At 40.4% G+C, this 23,994-nt stretch overlaps 1 protein-coding gene across 1 annotated transcript in view; it reads right to left on the bottom strand.

The window, feature by feature from the left end:
• RSU1 (Ras suppressor protein 1) overlaps positions 1-21,994 on the bottom strand; it is a 102,424-nt gene extending 80,430 nt beyond the window's left edge. The window contains exons 1-3 of the mRNA XM_058832980.1: positions 21,921-21,994; positions 21,563-21,674; positions 14,569-14,619 (exon numbers count right to left, since the gene is read on the bottom strand). Coding sequence (XP_058688963.1) covers positions 14,569-14,619; positions 21,563-21,671 — 160 coding nt within the window. The 5' untranslated portion in view covers positions 21,672-21,674; positions 21,921-21,994. The remainder of the gene's footprint in view (positions 1-14,568; positions 14,620-21,562; positions 21,675-21,920) is intronic.
• Positions 21,995-23,994: the final 2,000 nt, after the last annotated feature.

Raw genomic sequence — 23,994 nt, 5'->3', positions numbered from 1 at the left:
GTACAGTAGCTGCAGCACAGAAAACATCTCATTATTCCATTAAAAGCAAAATTTACATCCAAAAACCCTCCTATCTGGAATTGTTCTCATTGTTGAGAGTACTAATTTTATACTCTTCAAAAATTACTACCAGAACTGCAAGGTATTTTGACTAACAAAGATCACTGAAGAGAGAGAGAGAGACAAGGAAAAGTGCTCTTACAAACTAAGAGAAGCAGGCTGTCCTCTCAATTCATGTAGCACACACAGGTCGCAAAAGTGCAGAGCCTGAGGGACTCGTATCATGTCATTATTTGAGTGGAAAAAACATTAATGATACAAGTAATGACACTAAAGGTCTAACAACAAACGTAAAATAATCCCTCATTTTTAGCAATGGGCCATTCCGCTTACTGCTTAAACAATTTAGTATCCAAATTCTTGGTCATTTAAGATACAACAAAATTCAGAAAAAAATTAAATTCTGTCCTAGAAGAACTGTTTAGCCAAACCCATTTTCAGTTACCTCCCATGAGTGATAAAGTAACTGATCAATACACATACATGGCTACAGTGGATTACCAACAGATCAATAGCTGGTTGTTATTATCTAGAAACATGAACTATAAGACAGAAACACAATATGAATGGCTGTGCTAATGAGGTTGAAAAACTATTCAGATTTGCATCTCTTCCTCCCTTAAACTTAGTGAGATTTAAGCAGCCAGCTGAAGTGTAAAGGAGGTTGGCAAGTCACCTGCACTGAAGCTTGCACCTGGGCTCAATATTTACCTTGGTTCAATCTCAACTTTGCATCAGGAACCCACAGAGTGCTCATCTAAATAATTAGAAGGTTTTATGAGGCCATGACTTTTTTTTATTTGTTGGTATGAGGCAATCTTGTTCTTAAAATGGAGTCAATAATGTTTACAAAGCAGAACATTGCAGTATGTCACATTTACTAGATTTTAAGTCTAATTACACTGTGAACAATAATGGGATCCCTAACAAAGACTCTAATTACACTACATAAATATTACTGTTGAGGGCCATATTCATTGCAGGAGGTTTTTAGCAGACTTTTATACAAAGTCATTAAGGCAAATCTGAACATTTAAAAGACCTCCCTTAGAGGTATTTTCCAACGGGTCTATACTTATCTGTCATTCAAAAATAGCAAGAATTATCTGCGTTCACAAACTAAAGGGTATTTCACAACTGCTGTTGTTTTAAATTATTCCCTAACAGAAGTTAACTGAGGATTTTAATTGACATCATTCAGCTGTTTCCAGCCTCAGTATTTCACCAGAAAAGTAATTACCAGTAATAAAATATTTTCCTTTCAGAAATTAGACTTCATAATTTGACTTTGATGAGATGCAATGGACAGGCAAACCATGTTTCTGATCTTCTCAGAGACCGCATTTATGAAGACTAGGAATCTGAAGTACTAGAAAATAGAGGGTTTAGTTTAGTCAAAACTCTAACAGTAGAAAGACCAATACAGATATATCACTGTCTCCTGATATATCTGTTTAATCCCCACATACTGTATTTCATGTTGTGATTGACCCTTGGGATACTTTATATCATTATTTTTTTCAAGATACACTAAAAGGTGCATTGGTAAGCAGGCTGAGATGAGAAAAAGGCTAAGTATTTAGCAAAGGATTTAAATGAAACACTTTTGTTTCTTACCCTGTTAAATCAAAATGAAAAGCCCCAAAGCACAACAGTACTTTTTGGTTTGAATGGAATGCCTGGAGGTATTTTGTGAGAAGGAAAAACAGAAGAGTAGGTCAACACCATGCTTGTGGTAGGGAAGAGAGGAAGAGAGGACTTTTTCCTGTAACAGTTTATTTTCTGGTTCAACAATTCAGATTAATTCGTAATATAAATGAATGCTCTCTTGTATTCAATGAAAATCAGAAGACTGAGTTTAACTCCTGTACTGATCTTGTAACTAAACTGCACAGGATAGTAGCTTCAGGTCTAAAGATCAGCGGTGGTCAAGCAAGGCTAACATGTTCTCTGTTTCAAACTTTACACAACCTGACTACCATCCCACTGCTATGTTGCAAAACTCTTCCCAGATACACAGCAGACTGCCAAATCCCGAGACATTCATGTTCTGGCAACACTGAATTCCACTCGAGTCTCCTTCTCCTGATGAGCTGTGAGTGAACTGTCAGCATCCTGGTTCTATTCACCCACGTATTTACAGTACAATCCGCTGTGTCTTAACAGCTCCTCTAAGACCATCTGCTGCCCAGTGTCATTAACAACTCCCCCTCAGCCAACGCGAGTACAATTTGGCAGCCCAGTGCCTTTGCGTTCTCCTGTGAAGCTTCAGTCACATCATGAAGCCCCATTCATATTAAGTTTCACTTCACAAGACCAGGAACAGCTTCCTCTTGTTCAATACTGGAAACTGCATACAGTGATTCACTATGACAGCTGTAGACTTCTTGATTTCAAAGGCTGGTTGACAGTAAAAGACAGGGTCTATAGGCTGCCCACAAGGAATAAGAGGACTTCGTTAATGTTTCTGAAATAAGGATTGGCAACCTGTTATACTTCAAAGCATTTATACTCTTTTTGCCCTGAAGTTAGTGGCGATTCTTAGGCACTAAAACGTGAAGTTCTCATCCCTGAGACAAGTTATTACATTAACAAGTATTACAAGTTATTACATTTTATTCCTATACAACCAGCAGCTGTTTGAAAGTTAACAAAATTATTTCCAAAATATAGATAAGAAGTATTAAATGCTACTATTCAATGCCTATGTAACTCCACACCTAGAGTATCCTGGATCTGGGCCTTAGCTCTCTTTCAGGATTGAGAACCAGAAGCCAACACCAGACATGATCTTCACTAGAGGTCTGATGTTGTCCCCAGTTGGAGAGCAGGCACTGGGCTAGGATGACCTTTCACCCAGCACAGTTACTTTGCCTGCAGAGCAACACACTAAAAACATCCAGATCAGTGACAGCAGCTTGGAATCACATCTCAGATGTAAACCTTTTCCATAAAGCAGGAAGTCAAGAGGTTCTCAGGCCACTACCTAGAACTGACATGGAAATCCAACTCCTTTTCTATACCCAACCTCTGACAAAGGACAAAGAACACAGGAAATAGAAAAGAACAAAACAAAGTCCATTATTTTCCTTCTAGCTCCACACCATGGTTCTTTTGCTATTCAGACAGGTCTCAATATGATTCCTCCTGTAGTGCCAGGGCCCTTTACACAGCTGAAAATGCACAGGCTTCAGAAAGTCATTATTTCTGAAAATAGTCACCAAGATTATTTCTCTTAAACATCTGTGAAGCCCTGGGAAACAACAGCAATCCTCACAATTTCAAAAGTAAACAAACTCAGGTGTTTGCAACTAAAAGATGAAATCTAGTCTGCTTTTGTTTGTTTAGAAAAGACATTAAAATAAACATTTCTGAAGACACTCTTGGTAAAAAAGATCTGTATCAAAATTTCCTTTACAGTTTGAAACTAAAATAAAAAACATTTTAGGTAAGGAACTTCAAGTGAAAAAACTAGGAGCAATAAACTACCCAACTGAATAAGTGAAATGATTTAGCAAAAATTTAAGTTTCCAAGAGATGACCATATGGTATGTAAACTGCATTAAACATTTCAGTTAATTTAAACCTTAACACTGAATATTCAAAATAAACACTGTCCCACTGCTGCTTGGAAAATGCTATCTGTAATACCTGATCATGCATAAAATTGTGCATGAATAGGCTTGTGATCTCCTCAACAAATATGACCCAAAGGCTACAGAAAACCTCCAACTGAAGTCAATGTTTTTTGAATCAGACATCAAGAGAAACAAGAATTTTATTTTTTTTTTAAAGTGAGATTAATTCCTTTGGCAATCACATCCTTAGAAACTTTGAATAGCTGCAGAATCCCTGTTTTTTTTCTGAATGTTTCTTTACTTAAAGAAGTAATTCTGCAGTACCTAGGAACATGATGTTCAGTAGTACTCCAAACCTTTAGAGGTTCTAAGGGAATATTTATCCAAAAGAGCTATTAAAATAGCAGTACCTGACAGAAAAGAGATTTATATGGCTATGCCAGTTTCTCATTAAACTGTTCCACTGGAAAGCTGGTCAAGAGTCATACAGAGTAAAGAGAACTCAATACATACCTTCCAGAGTCCAATTAGTCTATTGTGGATCCCAGGTACAGATTTCTTGGGATCAAGAGCAAGAACCTACTTTTTAAGACTAAAGTAAAACCTGTGGGCTATACAATATAATAAACCCAGTTCTGCAGACTTGCTAATCCAGTTAGCATCAACAGGAAGCTTTCATGAGTAAGGATCCCTTAGTGTAAAGGTCATAAAGACATGAAATGTTACTCACATTTCATGGGGGAGGAAGAATTTAGAATACTAAATATATAATGCATTCTGTGCATCCAATATAGAGCTAGAGTCATGTTTAGATTAATTTGACAAGGGCTCTGTTATACAGAAAGAGAAGCAATCAGCTTCACCAAAATGAAAGAGGAATTAGCAGAGGGAGAACACAACAGTTTTCATTTTAAATATTCATAGGCATGCTGATATCATACTTGGCAGCTAACTGGAGAGAATCCTGATCCCAACTGAAGCATACAGTACTTAATTTACACACTGTGTAGTTCCAGTTTCCCCTTTTGCCCTCCCTTCACTCTTCCAAAGATGGATATTATTCTTCCTCACACTGAAATCATTACAAACAAACTTGTCTCTCTTCAGCGCTTTCCAGAAACCAGCAGGATTTTTTTTAATTTTAATTATCCACCTCAGATATGAAACTGTTCTTACGAACATGTTTAAATTATACTATAGCTCACTGATGTGCTACTGTGCTAACAAAGCAATTTGTCAATAAACAGCTTTCATTTAGAAGCCAGAGTCTAAGGAGAAGAGCAGAGAGAAGACACTGGGAATCAAGTGACATCTAGTGAAGAGAAAGGACAAATCTGTTCTCTGAGAAAATAGCTTAAGATGTCAGAGTTTGGAGAGAAATACTGGAAGCCAGGGGCTGAGGTTAGGAAGGGATTACTATGTTGAAAATACATCACCTAACTGCAAAGACCAAAGAAGCTCACAAAAATCAGATGCTTTTTAGCATTTTTAACAGCATTAAGGAATGGTATAAATAAGGACATCTATAAAAAATGTGGTTATAAACACACCCTTCATTTTTGCAAGTATTTTTGAAGAGAACAAAGTATTAGCCAAGCTTTTTGAACTACTGTAGTCAACCACAGCATCTTCATCTTCAATAACTGCTTTGTGAGAAGTGCACAGTTCAGCAAAGACAGTTGCTGTCTTATATTTAAGTCAGGGGAAAAAAAAACCTTTAGGTACACCATACAAAAAGCTGAACACAGGCTTCATGCCCTTATTACTGGTCAGATTATCTGTGTGTTGATACTTCAACAGCAGACGGCTAAGAGACAAAATTTCTGCAGGACAAAAAAACTTCAGCTGATAGTGTCAAGATTTAATATTAAGTTTCCACCAAATGCAAACATTATCACTAAATGCCAGTGAGTCTCTTTCAGGTGTTTGAGCTGTTTAAGCATGATCATTTCAAATTTTCACACTACTGCACAGTTGCTGGCTTTAGACAAATCAAGCTGTCTGAAGTTCATTCAGTAAGTTCACCTTTCTCTTCCTCAATATTCTCTTCAGTCTATTTAACATGTTTTCTGCAGTTTACAAAAGGGACTAACCAAAGATGTCCTGCATACCAGGCCTTGAACAATTACTATACATTACCCTCAAAAGGTGAAGATCACTATTGCCTCTTATTCAGAAGTGTCCTGTGTAGATACCTGTGTGCCTAGCAGTGCTTACTTACAAAATCCTGCTTTAAGTGTGTCTAAAAAACTTTTCATGATTTCAGTTTGTCTTATTAGCCAGCATTTGGATTTATTTAAATTTTTTACATCACGGAAATGTTTTTAAAAATGCACATAGGACTATATCTCACTGCAACTTGGATTAACTGAGTCTTTCCCCTATGCAGCATTGCAGACTGCTGTGCTGACACTGCTGAGTGGGGACACCAGCCTGTCCTCTAAACACACTCACAGAAGAGGCTGCAGTAAAAAAGCTCACTGCTCAAAAGTAGAGTCAGCATGTGTGTTTCTTGTTCCAGTTCTCAGAACTGGGAATGAATTAAGCTCCCTCCTAGTTTGGGGTCCCCATACCCAGTACTTAAAGCCACCTCCTTAAGTGTGGTACAGAGTCCTCCCTGTGCCTCTGCGTTAGCTTCTCCCAGGCTTCAACTGACTGTACACTTCATTTCCAGCTATGGGAGATACTACTTCAATATGAGCAACCAGTTACCACATTGCCCATCATCACATCAAGATCACTGAATTATTTCACCCCAAAGGTTATGCCATAGGATGCGACTGGAAAAAGTTAAAAGGCCAGATGGTGAGTGGTCTGAAGGGAAATGCTGTCATTATCCACTTCAACACACCTGACTACTCAAAGAACAAAAGAATGCATAGAAAATAGAATACAAAAACAAGTACACAAAACTAAATTCAGTTTCCCCTCAATCTACACCAAATCTACATTTTGTTTCAGTCCTTCCATATTAGAAGCCAAAAATTTCTACTTGGCTCGCTTGACAATAAATTCAGTAATACAAAATTAATGTCTAATGAGGTAAGCTCACTTTTGCAATGTTCACTTCCTTTGAAAATGCCAATCACAAAATAGTCTGTATGTGGCAAGAGGATTTACAGTAAGTTTCCATTACAATCGGTATATAAACACAGAATGATCATTTATATGGGACTTCTATACCTGAAGTTTTAGCTTTCATATTTTCAGATTCTGTGCTGCTTTAGTGTGTAACTCTGAGCTTCATATTAAATGTTAGTAGGTAGGTAGGTAGACAAAAAAATCCTTTTCCAGCTTGAGATCAAGGACAACTGTTACAAGCTCCAGGCCCAAAGAGTATAAACAACAGTGAATTGAACAGAGAAAGCAAGGAGGATGTGACTTCATATCCTAAAGCTATAATTGGACAATTAACTCCAATATGCAAATGGACCAAAACTTATAAAAGTGTGAGACCTTGTGACCAGTCGTCCATTTCATGACCATTTTGAGTTCATCTTGGGTGTAGCCCTGGCCAGGCTCTTGTACTACCCAAGGTGTATCCTTTAAGGCCTTTTAATGAATACTTACTCTATTCTTTAACTGTTCCTAGCCTCTCTTCTAAGTCAGCCTTCTCAAGGCATCACTTCCAGAAAAAAAATAGAGGTATTTTAAACCACTGGGAGATAAGTGAAGACACAAGAAATTTGTATTAACATGTCTGAAAACACTGAGACTTAAAAAAAAGAGTTTATATGTTTGCAGGTGTCTTTTAATAAGAGAAGAACAAAAGTTTCCAAAGAATTATGTTCAAGACAAGTGATTTGTGTCTAGTGTTGTTTAGTATGGTTGCTTTACTTATGGCACAAAACTGACTTTGGTGCCATACAGCACAAACTTTGACAATTTAATTTATGCATAAATTGGGTACTTTCTGCATGTATCCTTATACGATTACAGCACAAAACTCTTTCACACATTATTCTGTTTCATTCCCCCAAAGCTTTTCAGAAGCAAAGTTGATATTATATATATTTAAAATTAAAACATTCTACCATCTATATTTTCTCAGAACCAAAGGTTTGGGTTTTTTTTCAGGAAGAAAAGAAAAATCTAACAAGGTATTTAATCTAAACATTTGAGTAGAATGTCACAAATTTAGTAACTCATATGCATAGGGATCTTCCTTTTTCTGCTTCTCACATCCTCCTGTGTACTGCATTCATAAAGATATTTCCCATTAGAGATCCCTGCATCAGAAATAGGAAGTAAAACCAAATCAAAACTTACCAAAGACATTAGAGGCTTACAGTTAGCTTAAAGCATCTCTCCCACACATAGATGATAGACATTGTCAGGCACAAGTCCCATGCTTTGGTCGTGGCCCTAGTCTCACCTTGCAGACATTACCTGCCCCATTTTGGGGTATATAACATCAGGACAACAGCATGGAATGACTTACCAGAAGGAAGCAGGGGAAGAAACATAGTAGAGGAGAATACAAGAAGCAACAAAGAGTAAAGAGTACCCGGTCATCTAGTTCCTTCCAGAAGTCTGCAAGTTTGTTATATAAATAACTTGATTCCCGGCAAGATGCAAAGTGTCAGACAATACCAGTGGGAGACACCATCACACATTTCAGCAGACTGGAGAAGACAAAGCAGCTAGACTGGGAAGGAATTCAGGACAGGCAGATGCAGTGTTGCCGTCTCTGGACCACCTCCAATACATCCAGGTACAGACTACAGCCAGAAAGGCGACTCAGAAAGTAGACATCCTAATGTAAAAATTAAACCAAGAGATTTCCAGCAGCATGCTAAAAAAGATAAAGGACACAGTCAAGAGGGTTAACAGCAACAAAGGGACAAGCTTCTGTGCTGGTCACACACAGAGACAAAAACAATTTAGGAGACGGCTGAGCAAAGAAGCAGTAAGTCGTGTGAGCATTAAAAAAAAGTTTTGAACTGCTCTGCTGAAAGAAGGCAAAAGGTACAGTGATAATAAAGGGTGACCACATAGCTGTCAAAAGAACAATGATCAATGAGACACAGCTATTCTGACACGAGCACAAAGTGAACTCAAACAAAATTCAGGTCTGGAAACGGGAACCAGCAGCAAAAAACTAATGGAACACCCCACAAAAAGGAAGGGACCAAAGGCGAGTAAAGGATTACATGAGAATCAAGGGAGAAACAGTGGAAAGTTCACAGAACAGTATAGGACAGCAGATCAGAAGAATGGTAGAGGTGGACAGAGAACATGAGATCAGGTAACACAGAAGAGGTTTGAGGAAAAAAATAGTTGTTCCTGATCTCTCATCATTTAATCATTTGATAGTACTGGATAAGGAATCAGAGCAAGAGTACAAAAGGATAGAGAAATCATCAGGAGATAGCTATAAATAGCAGAAAACTTTTAAGATCATTTACAGACAGCACAAGAATACGTGAAGCCAGTGAGCATAGGATCACCTGAGGTTAAGGAGACTGAGGAGAACAGCAAAAACAAAGTTGCTGTCCACCATCACCTACCAGGCAGGATGAATAGCTACCAGCTGCAGGGAACACAACTGCCTTCCCAGGAGTAAAACTGCAAAATGTACTCAAACAGTGACCTCTACTGGACAAACTGCAGAGTTCTGGACAAACCGCAGAGTACTGGTACTTCCAGTGGCAGCAGTAACATTCCAGGTACAAACAGGTAACCACACAAAAGACAGAATCTCTGAATTGATTTCTTCAAATTATTCCAACGTTAATTAACCACCACTGGCAGGTAATGCAAATAATTGTCATAGAAGTTACAAGTCAAAGACTTACTGCACATCCCAAAATAAGTGAAAATAAAACAGGTTGGCAGATAATAGTTCATAGATATTGATGACCATAGATATTGATGAACCAGCACTCACATCTGCTGTCAATGCTGAAGTAACCTTTAATAGTCCAGTCTGCTTTCCAGTCACATCTTCCCCTCTGTTGCCCCTCTGGGTGGGATAACAGACAAATTGAGCACTGAAACCTCTTCAAACACACTTCTTATTCACAATATAGTACATGGATTTTAGTTGTCAAAACTTCATCAGCATAGCATTTAAGGACTTCCCATCCTATACTAGGGTGTGAAATTCTGTATATGTTTAAGTGGCTGGAGAATACCTTGAGTTAGCCTATCTATCTAAAGTCCAGAAGGTTCAGTATCCCTTCATACTTTATGGCAAAATAGTACACAAAAGCTGCTCTTCTAGGAAAAAGCATACAAGATATAAGCTACATTTTTATGCTCTATCAGTATTCCTTATTAAAGTGAGTTTTTTTCTGTTGCTAGCTCTACTCCCATTCTTGCTCACTTACAAATCTGGTGGTACAAGGAGAACAAAAGGTGAAACCTAACCTACCTGCTGACTTCAGCCTGCGAAGATACTTTTTTCCAGTCAAAGGTAGCCATTTGTTGTAGTAGCACAATCAATTTACAAATTAAATACATAAATAAATACAACCCCAAACTTCATGAGCCCTCAAGACATGTCACAGATATGTTTGTCATACACAAACCCTACCACCAGCTCAGAAAAAATCCCCATCCTGACTCAGGTGATCTATTTTACACTGTCTCCCAGAGCTCCACCTTGTGCTTGAAATGATATGGGGCAAGACCTAGATTAAAAAGACAAGCCTGGTGACATCCCTTCCTCTCCCTGACCTGGCCTCCCCAGAATGTCAGTATTCAGCAATTCCCAGCCTGTTCCCCAGAACCATTATTAAAGCACAAGCTCTAGCTGTAGGGGTCTGAACAAAGTAGCTCTAAGATTGATTTCAAGAACTTTTATGAAAAATTCCTTAACACGTGACTGTCACTGCTAACCCAGCATGAACCACAGAGCAGTAGTGTCAAGAAATCATGGCAGCTGTCCCTGCAGAATAGGCAGATCTACACCAACACCTGAAGGTCACTTTCATCCTGCACAAAGGCACCAGATGAGCAAATGGCCAGGATTGCTGCAGATTTTCAGTTATGTTCCACATGAATTTGAGTGAAGCAGGCCTAGAAATACACAAAACAGAAGCATAAATACCCATAAAAATTTCTACTGTTGCACAGATGATGTAGAAACAGTATTTGTGGCTGACCAAACTGATTGAATGTGGTTTCTACAATAGTATGTCCTGTGGCTCAAACTCCCTCTCTGCCCCTCTAGCACAGCTACTTTAATTCCCTACCACTATTCATGTCCCATAAATGATCCTATTGAGCAAGAGGTGAATATTATCTGTATGTCCCTCAGCTACAATCAAGTGACATGGAACAAAAACAACTTGGTCACATCTACGCAAATTAATCCACCAGACTGAAGGGCAAATATCTACGGTTCAGCCACTCATTTCCTAAAAATGCAAAGTCCAAAAAATCACTAAAAATGACTAAATGATGGAACAAAAAAACTCCCAGTACAACTTATACAGACACTGGCCCTTATGTCTACATTATGCCAAGAAAAAGCTCAAATATTCACTTTCTTCTTTCGCTTCCTCTCAGAGACCCTACAGAGGAATTATCCCAGCTTTGCCACTTATGCAGCACCTGGTTCAATAAGACTGCAGATTCACAGCTATTTAGCTTCCCTGAGAATTTTGCTTTTGTTTGAAGCACAATAAGTTCTCACCAAGCAGCAACAGACAGACTCAACTAGTTGTTTCAGAAGTCAGCTAGAGCAGAAAAAGCCAGTTCAAGACTCTTCCATTAGCACATCACTAGATAGCTGAAAAAAATTCAGCCTAATATCCTCCAGAAAAATCAATGTGGACTTGAGTACTTCTGATTATGAATGATTTAGACACATGAATGAAGCATGAACAGCCCACCAGAAATACTAATAAAATCCATGCCACAAAAGTATTCTGAGCAGTATGATGGATTTAATAGAGCAGTCCTCATACTTGCTGATTAAACTTTACTTAATTTTAATAGCTACCTGGCAAAAATAAAAAGTATGTTTACATAAAAATATGTATATCTACTTTTTATATTTATTTATTCTTTCAGATAGACATATTTACTCTAAACACCAAAAAAAAAAAAAAAAAAAAGGCTAGCAGAACACTCATTTAAATGGCAGAAAACTAGTAGAAGATGCTAATATGACCTTACTGTAGCATGTCAAGTGTCACTGCCATCAGCTTCCTAGTCATTTTAAGAACAATCTGCTAAGACAATTAATTACACAGTTTAAAAGATTAGGTCAACAGTGTCAAATATGAGAATATGAACTTGAAATTTAGCCTTTTAAAAATGTATGCTGTCTATTTAAGTGTCTACATCCATTTGTGAAAGAATAGTAAGTTTCAGACTCGATGTGTTACCTCTCAGGACAAGCAGCGGTCTTACCTTTCCATGAAAGAAACCCAAACACAGCAATTAGAAAGGCTGACAGGATCCCTTCCTTGGCTGAGAAGGGTATGTACTTATAGCCTGCTGATCTGATGGCAACTTTAGGAGAAAGCAGTTCATTGAAGGCTGAGATTTAATGTAATGTAACACAAACTTACAGTCACGGCAATCTAAACTGCTATTTTGAAAACTAAAGCTGCTTTAAGCAGTACACTCTGTATTTTTCTTGAATAGTTAAAATCAACCTGAATACATCCTTCTTTGATACTTCCTATTACTGTATCTTTCCTCTCCACTGCAGCTAAGACTCAGCTAGGACATAGGTTAGCTACTCAGCTTTTCAGTGTGGAGCTCATGCTGAAGCATATGCCCTCCCCAGGCTCACATCTGAGACAGCCAGGTTTACCATGATTCAAGTCTCCATGCAGGAGTTTCAGCACATCTCCTCTTCCTCAGAGCGAGGCAGACACCTGCTACCTGCCCAGACAGTTGTGTGCTCAGCTGACATCCTTTAGCTACAATGAAATTTGTAAGGCAGCAGGTGCAAGAGCTGATTCACTGGCAGTCTGAAAGTGTCAGATTTTGAAAGTTCTATGGCTTACAAACCTCAGACAAAGAACAGTGAAGTTGACAAAGTAACATTTCCAACTAATTTCATCCTTGTGTGAGGTAAGCAGCCATTCAGACATACCAGAGTAAACAATCAGCACCAGAGAGAAGCTTTGCCTGTCAGCACTAAGGTACCCAACCTTGAGTAAGCTGTCTGATCACAAGAATTAGACAGAGGTGTGCAGAATGAACTGCAACTGCTATCTCAAGGTGCCTGCAACCCTCTGAATGCTGCAGAGAAAGCTGCAGTGGCTGAGTACAATTAACTGCCTAGCTTTCAGAAGCTCAAGTACAGAGAGAACCATCTATCTCCCTGCAGTACCTGAGGGAACACACAAAAGTCACTAGCTGGGTGGCCCCACAGCCCAGCTCCACCAGAGGCTGATAACAGATGCCAGATGGCAGTATGCCCAAAAATGTACCACAATCTTTCTCAAAACATTCTCCCAGCTTCAAGCTATTTGTAACTTCATAGCCTTCTAAACCATGGACAGAGCTGCATGATTAGTAGTGATGAACTTTGGATTTTCCCTCTCTTAATTGGCCCATTAATTTACCCATCAGTCATCATTTACATGCCAGATGGCTGGAAATTGTTACTCACATTTGTAATTAAATTGAGATTTCTTTGGAAACTACAATGGGATAAAAACAAATAGCAAGATGGCAGTCTAGAGAGCACTATACTATCAAAAGAAGGGTCCTGAATAACTGATTCATAGTTCTCACAGCCAATCACAAAGAGCTCATAATTTTATCTACTTACTACAAACCCTTTAAGCTACGCATTAGGACCCAATAAACTGCATCCAGTGAAGTGCTTATGTGCTAAAATCTAAGGATATTTATGTTTTCCTCATACTTAATCCTCTGCAAATGCTCAGACTATAGTGACACTTTTGCATTAATTCACATGCTTTAAATAACACATACTACCTTACAGCTCATGCAGCAAGTGGTGTAGAGTTCTACAGGTTGAGTTTTACTAGTTTGGTTGTGTTTCTTAAGACCCATCTCAATTTGTACTTGGAGACCCTAAAGCAGTTACACTCTTAAACACCTCTTGTCAACACACACCCACTTTACTGGTTCCATTCCCCTCCTCACTTCATCTCTCCAGTTGAGTTTCAACAAGAGGACTGGTTTACACAGAAATCCACTGGCACATACAGAGAGCAGACAAAAGAAAGAGCATCAACAAGTCCAACACTTCTCTTTAGAAGATGTACAGAAACAGGGGTGAGACAAAATTCACTGCTTGAAGTTCAACAACCAAGAAGCAGGAATGTTTGCACAAGACATTGGTAGATAAACCACAAAAACAAACAAAGAAACCCACAAAAACCTTTGCCTTGCAAAAGTCGGTCTGGTATCTCCCTCCACCAAGTTAAGTCTCACATTTTTGCTCTTCTTGACATGCTGTTCACCAACACCTCACTTAGGGGCTTCTTCACTGTGGGAAGCAGGATCCACAACCTGAAGGTGGAGTGTGCAGTATGACCAAGAGACAACCTTTTTTTGGACAGAAATAGGCTACTTGACTTCCATGCCTGATGCTGACATTCAGTTGGCCTTGTTCATGTATGTTTGGTTACAGAAGTAATGAAGTGCAGTTGTAATTTGCTTTGCTTCAGTCAAATTAAGTATCTATTCACTAAAATACAAACTCTGTTGCTTCTGATACAGTTAAAAATTTCAAAAGTCCTCACCTTAACATAAGGACTTCAGTGCCATAGTAGGACATGGATTTCTGGCTGAACTGGTTACAATACTGAGAATTACAGATCTTCCAGTACCTTGCAGGTCTGTATTGAAGCTGGAAAGGCATGTTGAAAATGGCTACTAAATAACACCCTCAATCTCTTTACTTTTAATGAAGTACTAACCAAGAAGCAGCAGCTTTTCAATGTTACTTGACTGCCTGCAAGAAGTCCAAAACTAGGAACATACTTACTTGTAAGCTTGTTGTGACTCAGAACCAGCTGTGTTATGTGAGATAGCGTAACTGCAAACGAAGAGAAAAAGAAGTTAGTTTATGGACATGGCAACTGAGAGCTTGTATCTGTTTCAGCTGAAAAAAAAATAGGAAAGTTACTCTTTCCACTCCAGTAACTTGATTCACGTGTATTGTCACAAATAAACAAGAGAAGCAGAAAACTAAAGGACACATCCACCTACTCCTCTGCCCTTTTACTTCACATTTCTGTTGCTGCATCAACATGGAGACACAACATGGAGAGTTTTACTCACTGATACAGCTACCTGTTTCAGCTGATCCTTGAAAAACCTGATGACTTAACACAGGCAAATATAATCTGTTAGGAGAATGAAAGTGGTAACTCAAAGGCACCATCAGATCAGAAAGTTCAGTGTTTTTATATTAAAAAAAAAAAAAAGCATCACCACAGTTTCCTGTTCAATTGTAGGTTGTGAAGGAAGGAAAGGCAGGGAGGAGAAAAGAAGAAATAATGCCTCCCTGAATTTCTCCCAAAATTTGAGCACTCCAGGTACTGCCTGCACCACCTCACTACGCAGAACAAGAGGACAGGGAAAGAAGCCCATAGAAAGTCTGTAGGAGTATTGTAGAAAAATCATCACTAAAGGGTAGACAAGAGCAGCAGTCTCCACAAAGAGCTCTATCTTTAAAACTTAGAAGGCACATCGGTGATGCCTGAACCATAAGCAACCATTTAACACTACTGTGTACTTACCCATATAGATAAATATAGGATTGCAATTTACACAGCAAAATGAGAGAAGATTCTGGAGACAGTCATAAGCTTGTGAATAAATGCCTAAGTACGCTTTATACATTTGTTTCTCTTGGTTTAGCTATTTTAGTTACTTGACAATCAGTAAAAGTCAACATTTCATGGGCCCTTGATATTCAAGCCTGACTAATAAGAACACAACCACCAGAAGGGCAGCCCTACCACTGAGGTGAAAAGTCCTCTAGTCTGATGTCTTCAGTTGCAAGGCAACAGAACCTAGACCATAGCAAGATCAAATCTAACATCATCAATCCCAGCGAAAAAAAACCATTTTTTTCAGCATTTTACTTCAGAAACAAGTCATTCTGGAGCCCTGGGGCTTTACCTAGACTCAACAGCATTAACAAAAAAATTTTCTTTTTTTTAAAAAAAAGAAGAATTTTTTTTTTTATACTGTGCAAAGTTGCTTCCTTTTCACTTTGCTTTTAAAGCAGCAAAGTTAAACAATGTCATCACATCTGTACAAATAAAGCATGGATGCTTACTCAAAGGCAATAAAGCTTTGGGGCTGCAGACTTTGGTCTGCTGAACATTGAACTCCTAATGGATTTAAATGCCATAATAAGTTCTGTGCATATTTAAAGGTAAGCCTTTTGACTACACCATCAAGCCATGTGCACCACTGGCCTTTAGCAACAAGGTTAGAAGGATTATTCTCACTACTCCCTCTCCTTTTTTTGTCCCATCACTGTGTTCTTCAACTGAGACTATTTTCAGAAAGGTTTTCTCTCTCACATCTATACAGAACAGAACTAAGTCCACATTAAAAATTTCAAGGCTGAAATCCCTAGACCAAAGACATTTGAATCTGTATTTTACTGTGCAAATTTGACTGAAGCATAGACACCTTGTCTGAAACTCCACTATCTCAGTCAATCCTGATGCATGACAAGAAGTCCCACGGCATCTTTGACCAGCAACAGCAGGCTGACATTCCCCTAAAGGAACAAGAAAGGCTACACTCCAATACAATTTTGAAAAGAGCAAAGGTTTAGGTGTCTGTGCTCTGGACTACTTCCAGCAGCATTTTAGACACATCAAGACAAAGAGATTCTTCAGTCTTGAAAGGTCCAAAGCTACTACCAGTTTAGAAGCAAGTTCAGAAGCATTTTAAGAAAGGGCGCCAAGATAAGAGAGCGGTACTTGCTCACTCCTTACACAGAGGGAAATTTGCTCACTTATATTCAACAGACCTGAGTCAAACAACCAGCCCCTGGAAATAACATGTTTTCCTTACACTGTCACATGCCTACTCCTGTGAAAAGGACTGTGTTGTGGGAGCAGCTGACTGAGATTTACCTCATTTTATACATAAAGTCATTCTGTAGGACAACTAAACTATCAAGTCTGACAAGGAAGACATCTGTCTTAACTGATTAACATCCCCAGTTAATATCTAGAAGGCTAAAGGGGGCCTCATGGGGAAATTTTGATTTGGATGTACACAGTCCAGGTAAGCATAACATACAAGAGGTCACATGACTCAGCCCATGTACCAGTCTCCCAAGAATGGAAGGGCACTGAGATTCCCAAGGGAAATTGCTAAAACCTCTCTGATGCCATTGCAGGAGCTTCTGGACACTACCTTGATAACATAGTCACTAGCATACAGGCAGTAAGTTACTGTGATTTCATGAATTCAGCAGATATTCAGACAGAATGTGACAGTCTAAAGGTCAGGATAATACCTACTGCCAGAGCAATTTACTTGCATAGTAATCACAAATTCTCATTATGGTCCCAGTCCCACGGTTACTTCAAAAAAGAGCAAGTCACAGGAAGAATATTTAGGCTCATCCATTGTGGCACTATTAACAAATCTCTTCATATACTGCTGCCATGCACTGCAAGCTAGCTTTACATAAAATATCTGGATGACAATACTCAACCTAATTATTAGGGAAAATATAAAACAAATAAAAGCCTTCTCCATCAAAAAAACCCCAACCCTCCAACCTAACAAAACAACCAAACCTAAGTAAAATAAATTAGAAAAAAACACAAACCCCACACCCACAAAACAGGAAGACCCCAGTGACTTTGCTGAGCCAAGATAAGACACTGCCTGTCCCACTGGAGGAAGTTAATGCAGGATGAGCATTACAGTATTGTTACAAGTAGCCTGCCTCTCCATCTTCTGTACTTTCAGTATTTTAGGAATGAACAATTTTATCAACACTAGCTTTCTGATAAATAATTCTAGTCATGTTAATTCCTACCACACAAGTATGTACTTTATGCAAAATATGAATAGCTTACAGATGGAATGATAATGAGAACAAATTAACACATAAATAGGATTGCATCCAATATTCATTCCCTGACAACAGAGCAGATGTCGCAAGTTTTTTGGGCAAAATAATTCCTTTACTTGTAGCTTCACCATATCAACTGCTTAAAAGACACATAAACGAGACTGGTCCATACTCTACAAACAATCCCATAGTTGTTGATGGCTATTCAAAGTCCTACCAATAAATGCCCTATCCTTTGCTGTGCTAGGGAGAGGGCACATCACTCCCTTCTTGCTGGACGTGCTTGTTCAGCCTACAGGATGTCTATTAATGCTCTCTACCATTACATGTCCATAGTGGGTGCTTTATAAACAAATATCATCTACTTACTTCACAAAATGGAGGCAAAAACCCCAAACCAATACAACAGAACACTTTTATGGGAGAAGACATTTCTTACAATATTTATTTATTATAATATTTATTCATTTATATATTTATTTATAGATATATATTTTATATATTTATATATTTATTGTAATATTATTTTTTATTGATGGAGGATGCACCACTATAGTAGAGATGTGCACATAAGTGGTGTAACTGTTGTTTTATCATATGCTGGAATAATAAAAGAAGTCTTTAACACTTCAAACTGTTTCACATGGTATTTGCATAACAAGCTAAAGCACAGAACACTTAGATCAAGGGATATTTTTTGTCTCAAATGAAATCTCTTTTCTACAGAAAATGTCTGAAAAAGGGTTCTCCTATTACAGTTCTGAAAGCATCAAAAATTCCGATGCTCTGAAGGTGTGTAACACAATTCTAGTTTGCACTTTAAGTCATTAGGAGAAAACATGGAAGTGCCTGTATTCGAGGAATATTCCGAAAATAGAACTCTACTCTAAGGACATTAATGAACTCCCAAGTTAGAAGTGCTTCAGGGACTACTTAATCTTTTTTTCGTGAATCTGAATGCCACATTGTGTATAAACTGGTATAACCATACTCTTTCTTTGCTAAACACGAAAGTGGGAGGAGATGGAAAGGTTGCCAAGCTTACAGGTCTTGTAATCCTGTCAATCTCCTTCCAGATAGAAGTATTTCATCCTTAATTGGAAAGAGACACTGATATTTGATAAAGGCAGGTTTTGTCTGCTTTGTCTCTCCACAGCTACCACAGAGGGTGGAAGACAGTGCAAAAGAAAGTATGAGTGACTGCCCTGTATTGCAGCAAGCCATTCACTTGACTGAAAAGAGAAACCAGGAGAGAGTTGTATCCATATTCCCCTTTGCTCCTCTTTGCCCCCACATAACACTAGTTTCCTCAAATCACTTACTTTTTTTGTTTTTTCTAAACATACCACAAGAACGGGGTGACACCTAAGGAAAAGGATGCACACTGAACAGATGTTACATGGTATGCTGCTTCCAAATCCTTGTGCCTCTATTAACCCTAAGTGAGTTAAGTTAAAAAAGGTTAAATAGAAACTCATTAGCCACTCTTCAGCAAGAACTCAAACATGCAGTGAGACAAGGCTTGGTCCTTTCCTTGAAGAGTAAGGACTACAGGGAGCAGTTTACCTTTAAGGGGTACTTGGCACCTCTGGTAGGGGCATTCACAACCACTAAATAATTAGGTGAGATAAAATGCTGATCAGGAGCTATTGAACACTAACTCAGGCATACCTTCCAACCTACAAACCTCAAATAACCAAAAATGTTCCCCCCAAATCATTATCTAAACTTACCTTCATTCTCAACATCTACTAGTGGCCCTCCCTAAAGATTAAAGGCTGTGCAAGAAGAGTCACTGGGCATGAATAGTGATGACTGCTTTTAACAGAGATATTTACTTCATGTAAGGAAAAAACAAAAATGAAAAGGCAAGCTTTAACACTGCCCTGGAAAGGTATCCAACACACAGAGAAGGTACCAGGTCAGACTCCTTTAGCTTACATGCCAGCTCGGAGAGCCAGAGAAAACCAAAACATCTGATCTGCATTAGAGAAGACCATCCATTTGGATGTCTCCATTTGGAGTCAGATGACAGGGATTTGAAAACAAGTTTAATACTTCCTCAAGCCATTACTAAAAATTCAGAAGTAATACCTATTTATTACTTTTTATTTGGTAAAAGGTAATCCTTCTCCAGAAGGCAGATACCTCCATGGTAAAATAAAACCCAAAGCCAGAACAACTTACATGTTCTGTCAGTGAACGTAATATCTGAAAAAGCAATTAATAGAAATCAGTCATCGTTTCTCCCTTCCCTACCTTCCATCTCAAATCGAAAAAAGGTCCCAAATCCCCATGCTAGATCAAGTCACATGACATGCACCAAGAGTATCTGCACAGAGACTCTTCTGATGCAGTCTAACCATGGTACCACAAGTCTATACTACATGCAGGGGGCTCCCTGTCAAAGACGTTGCAGATGCTTAATTAGCAACCTGGTATCAGGGAGCATCTGAGGACTACAGTGTCCCACCCTGGTCCCTGGCCCTGCCTGAATAACAAATCCCAAATAATCATTGTGCAAGAAAAGCTTTTTTTTTAGGATTATCAATGTGCTTCAACATTATCCCTTTTCCATGCTTAAAGGGCTAAAGCTGGTTAATTATGTGTCTAGTGAAGATAGCAAGCACCAAATCTACTTAACAAAAATAACAGTACTTTGTTGCTGCCCCATATACCTGACAGATCTAAGTACGGTTCTCAAAACTGATCTGTAATTAATGTGAGCCAAACACTACTTTGTCTCAAATAACTGCTCATCCAATAGAAATGCAGTGAAACTTTCTATTTAATGAGTTCACATGCATGGTCCTTACACCATCTTCACGAAGTCCCATGCACTACCCAGAAACAGGAAAAGATTCAGTATAGAATGAAGACTTAAGTACAGAACCTAGTTCTGCGAAACTGTACTTCAGACTTCATCCTTCACTGATGTGATTGAAGACACCTTGATGTGCTCCCAACTCTGCAGATAATGGCAAGTTGGTAGTGAGCTATACCTTTCCCTGAAGCTCATATCCATCCTATAAGAAGAGTCATGTACACTTACTCCTGGCTGCTCTCAAGTTTTAACAAACATTGTAAAGAGCTAAACCACAATGCAGTCAAGAGTTTTAAGAACATTGGTTGGTTGAGATTTTACTTTTTTTTCCTCATAGCATCATGCATTCAGAAAAATTTCAGCCTGTGGCACACTGCAGACAGTCACAACTTTAATTCCCTGAGTATTGGCTATGTCATACCATGTGCACTTTAGCAAGGCAAAGATACCTAACTTGCTCTTCATTTATGTGTTCTCCAGAGCCGTAACAGCATGTTGCTATTGATATACTGTATTTAGTATAAATTTAACTACAGCAAATGCACCCTACCAACAGCAGTAGCCTGTCATAGTTCGGGAAGCATGTACAATCATATAATATCCAAAGCATGATGCTGCTGTATCTGTGATACAGTATTACTGTCCTCTCCTTCGGAGATAAGTCCCGGTAGTTGCAGGCTTATGTCACCCTATCCCTTCTAAAAAACCAGTGGAGATGCTACTTGGCTGGTGTTTCTGCTTCAGTAGCCGGACAGAGAAGAGGGAAAGTCGGCCCATCAGTCAAGTGCCAGAATGCCAGCTGTGCGGCAGGGAACGCCGAGCCCCGGTGCGGGGTTCCCCTGGACACACACACGGCTCCTCGCTGTGCTGCCGGCAGCCTGGCGCGGGGCGTTTCGCCCAGCCCACGGATCTCTCCCCGAGCCTCCCCATGCCCGAAGAGCCTCGGGCGGCCCCACCACCGCAGCGGGGCCGGGGCAGGGCCCGGGCCGAGGCAGGGAGGGGTGGCCCGGACCCCCCGCGCCCAGGGCCGGCCCCCGCTCGCCCGGGACAAATAAGGAAGTTTCCGCGCTGTGCCCGCCCGCCGCCGCCGGTACCTACATAGGCCGGGCACGTCCAGCATGCTGGAGATGCCGCGGTCGCACATGTCCACCTCGGGCTGGTTCTTCTCCCTGCTCTCCTCCACGATCTTCTTTAGGGACTTGGACATGGTCTAGGCGGGGCAGAAATGGACACCGTAAGCCGGGCACCGGGGGATCCCCGCCGAGGGCTCCAACCAGGACAGCGCCGGGACGGCCCCGGCCCCGAGGCGTCCGGGGCCAGAGAATCCCCTGCCCGGCGCCGCCGGGGGCCCTGTCCCGTCCCGCCCCGGCGAGCGGAGCACTGCCTGGGATGCCGACCGCACTCCCGCCCCGGACGGACGGACAGGCCGGGCCCGGCCCTGCCCGAGGGCACTCACCGCGCGGCGCTTTGGCGGGACACGGCGGGAAGCGGCGGGGAGCTGCGGAGAGCTGCGGGACGGCGGGCGGACCCGGCGGATCCTGCGCGCGCCGCCCCGCCCCGCCTTGCTCCGCGCGCAGGCGCAGCGCAGCCCCGCCCGCGCTGAGGCGGGGGCGCGAGCGGACGGGCGGGGTTGCGAGAGCGCTGTGGAAAGGCTGCCGGAGCCCAAACACATTATCGCCAAAATAACCCACGCCAAAAAGTACCCGGTGCATTTGACCAGCGGGTTCCACTTCTCCAAGTGCCTTCATGGATTTTCCAGTCGGCTCTAGCAGCAAAACCGGGCTGGGTCCATGTTCTGAGCGCTTGTAGCTGGTCTCGCCTCGCCATGGCGTTGGAGTTAAAACCTTACGGCCCGAATGTACTTATGCATGTAACCTCTTTCATAGGGGTTAAGGAGCTCCTACTTACTGTCATTCAACAGCTACGGAAGCTCAGAGCAATTAATGACTAAATCTATAAAGTTACCTAAGGCCAGGCTACCCATTGAGAACTACAGCTTTGAATTTTACATATGTACTCCATGGTGTTACTGACTAGCCTAAAAACGGTATGCACAGAAACTGAGATGATGAACATTTGCCTATGACAGCAAGTGAAAAACTTCCTGGGGGTGCAACTTCAACTTATCCCTTTCTAGAAATGTAAAGATTTAATACTAGACTACAGAATTGTGTAAAAAAGAGTGTCTAAAAATTCTACACTTTTAGATAAGCAGTTGACAAAAAATAATTATACCAATTATACCAATTGGAGTTCCCTACCTTGAGCACTTCCTGAAGTCACTGTCTGCCTCAGGTCTTTCTTACAAGATACCACTGGAAGAGTATCTTCCTTTAAGCTAGATTTCTCAGCAGAACCTGCTGTTACTCAGATGCACAGGATGATGATGTACTTTTTTTGTTTTTGTCTGCAGAAACATGAATCTGGATCCCTTTCCTGTCTGAGAAAGTGCCCTAACTGCCACCAGGCAGTTGTCCCAAACACCCAAGTGCTAACATGTCTGCTGTACTTATTTCATGGCAAATGATTGCAGGTCATTTAGTGACAAAGGCTCAGGCAGATTGTCTATAAGTATGGTCCTGCTTCCTTATTCCAGCTAACAGCACATTTGACTCTACACTCACAGAACTACAACAAAACAGTCTGCATGGCTAATGTGAAGCTCACCTGGCTTCTCTCTGCCCCATTTATGCAGTTATCAAAACATTGCATGTGGCCTAGATACCCACATTCTACCCTTACCATAGAAGTATTTGACTACTGCCCACTTAATAAACATATTGTCATTACTCCCTTTCACCAGGATTGTGGGATTTTATGGCATCTATCTAATTTCATTATCCTGTTGTTGTGTAGAGTTGATCTATCATTCACACCTTCTTAGGGTCCTGTTTGAGCAAACCTTTTGTCTGAGAACAAATTCATATCCCAGTCAGGGGTATTGGCTTTGGATGTGGCAAAGGGAAGTTGCTATCAAGCCTTCTATTTAACGTTTCTCAGTGCCTCATCAAGCACTGAGTACCAATTGTCTGAAAAGGAGTTGGAAGGAAGATACACAAGCTACTCTATTCAAAGGTCCTTGATCACGAAAACTAATTTTTCAGACTGTCCCTTCAGCAGTGATGAAGAGTCACTTCCTGCAGAGGGTCTGTGTCACTGCAGTCACCCAGTCTCCCCTCTCTTATCCCCCCTTCCTCTTCCTAGTACATGTGGTCATTCCAAAACCCCTTTGGCCGCAGATATCCTTAGCTCCCTCTATACCCCCAGCTAGAGGCTGGCCAGCCTGTACCTAGGGCCAGTAGAGCCCGCCCCACACGTACAGTGCTTGAGCTCACAGTAAAGACTTTTCCAATTTAGGTCTTGCTGTACCTTCCAGCTACTGATTTTTTGCTTATGAAACAACTATAAAATATCTTTGATATCTGTCAGATCTGTTCTAAATCTGTCGCTTGGCTTAAATGTTTGTAGAGCAGATGCCTGAATTCATTGCAGAGGCTGGCATGTGCCTTCTGTCCGTAGGACTGCAGGCT

The sequence above is a fragment of the Poecile atricapillus genome, chromosome 2, assembly GCF_030490865.1.
Source record: "Poecile atricapillus isolate bPoeAtr1 chromosome 2, bPoeAtr1.hap1, whole genome shotgun sequence".
Classification (NCBI taxonomy): domain Eukaryota; kingdom Metazoa; phylum Chordata; class Aves; order Passeriformes; family Paridae; genus Poecile; species Poecile atricapillus.
The sequence above is the reverse complement of the archived record's forward strand: the minus strand, read 5'-3'. Positions and strand labels throughout refer to the sequence as shown.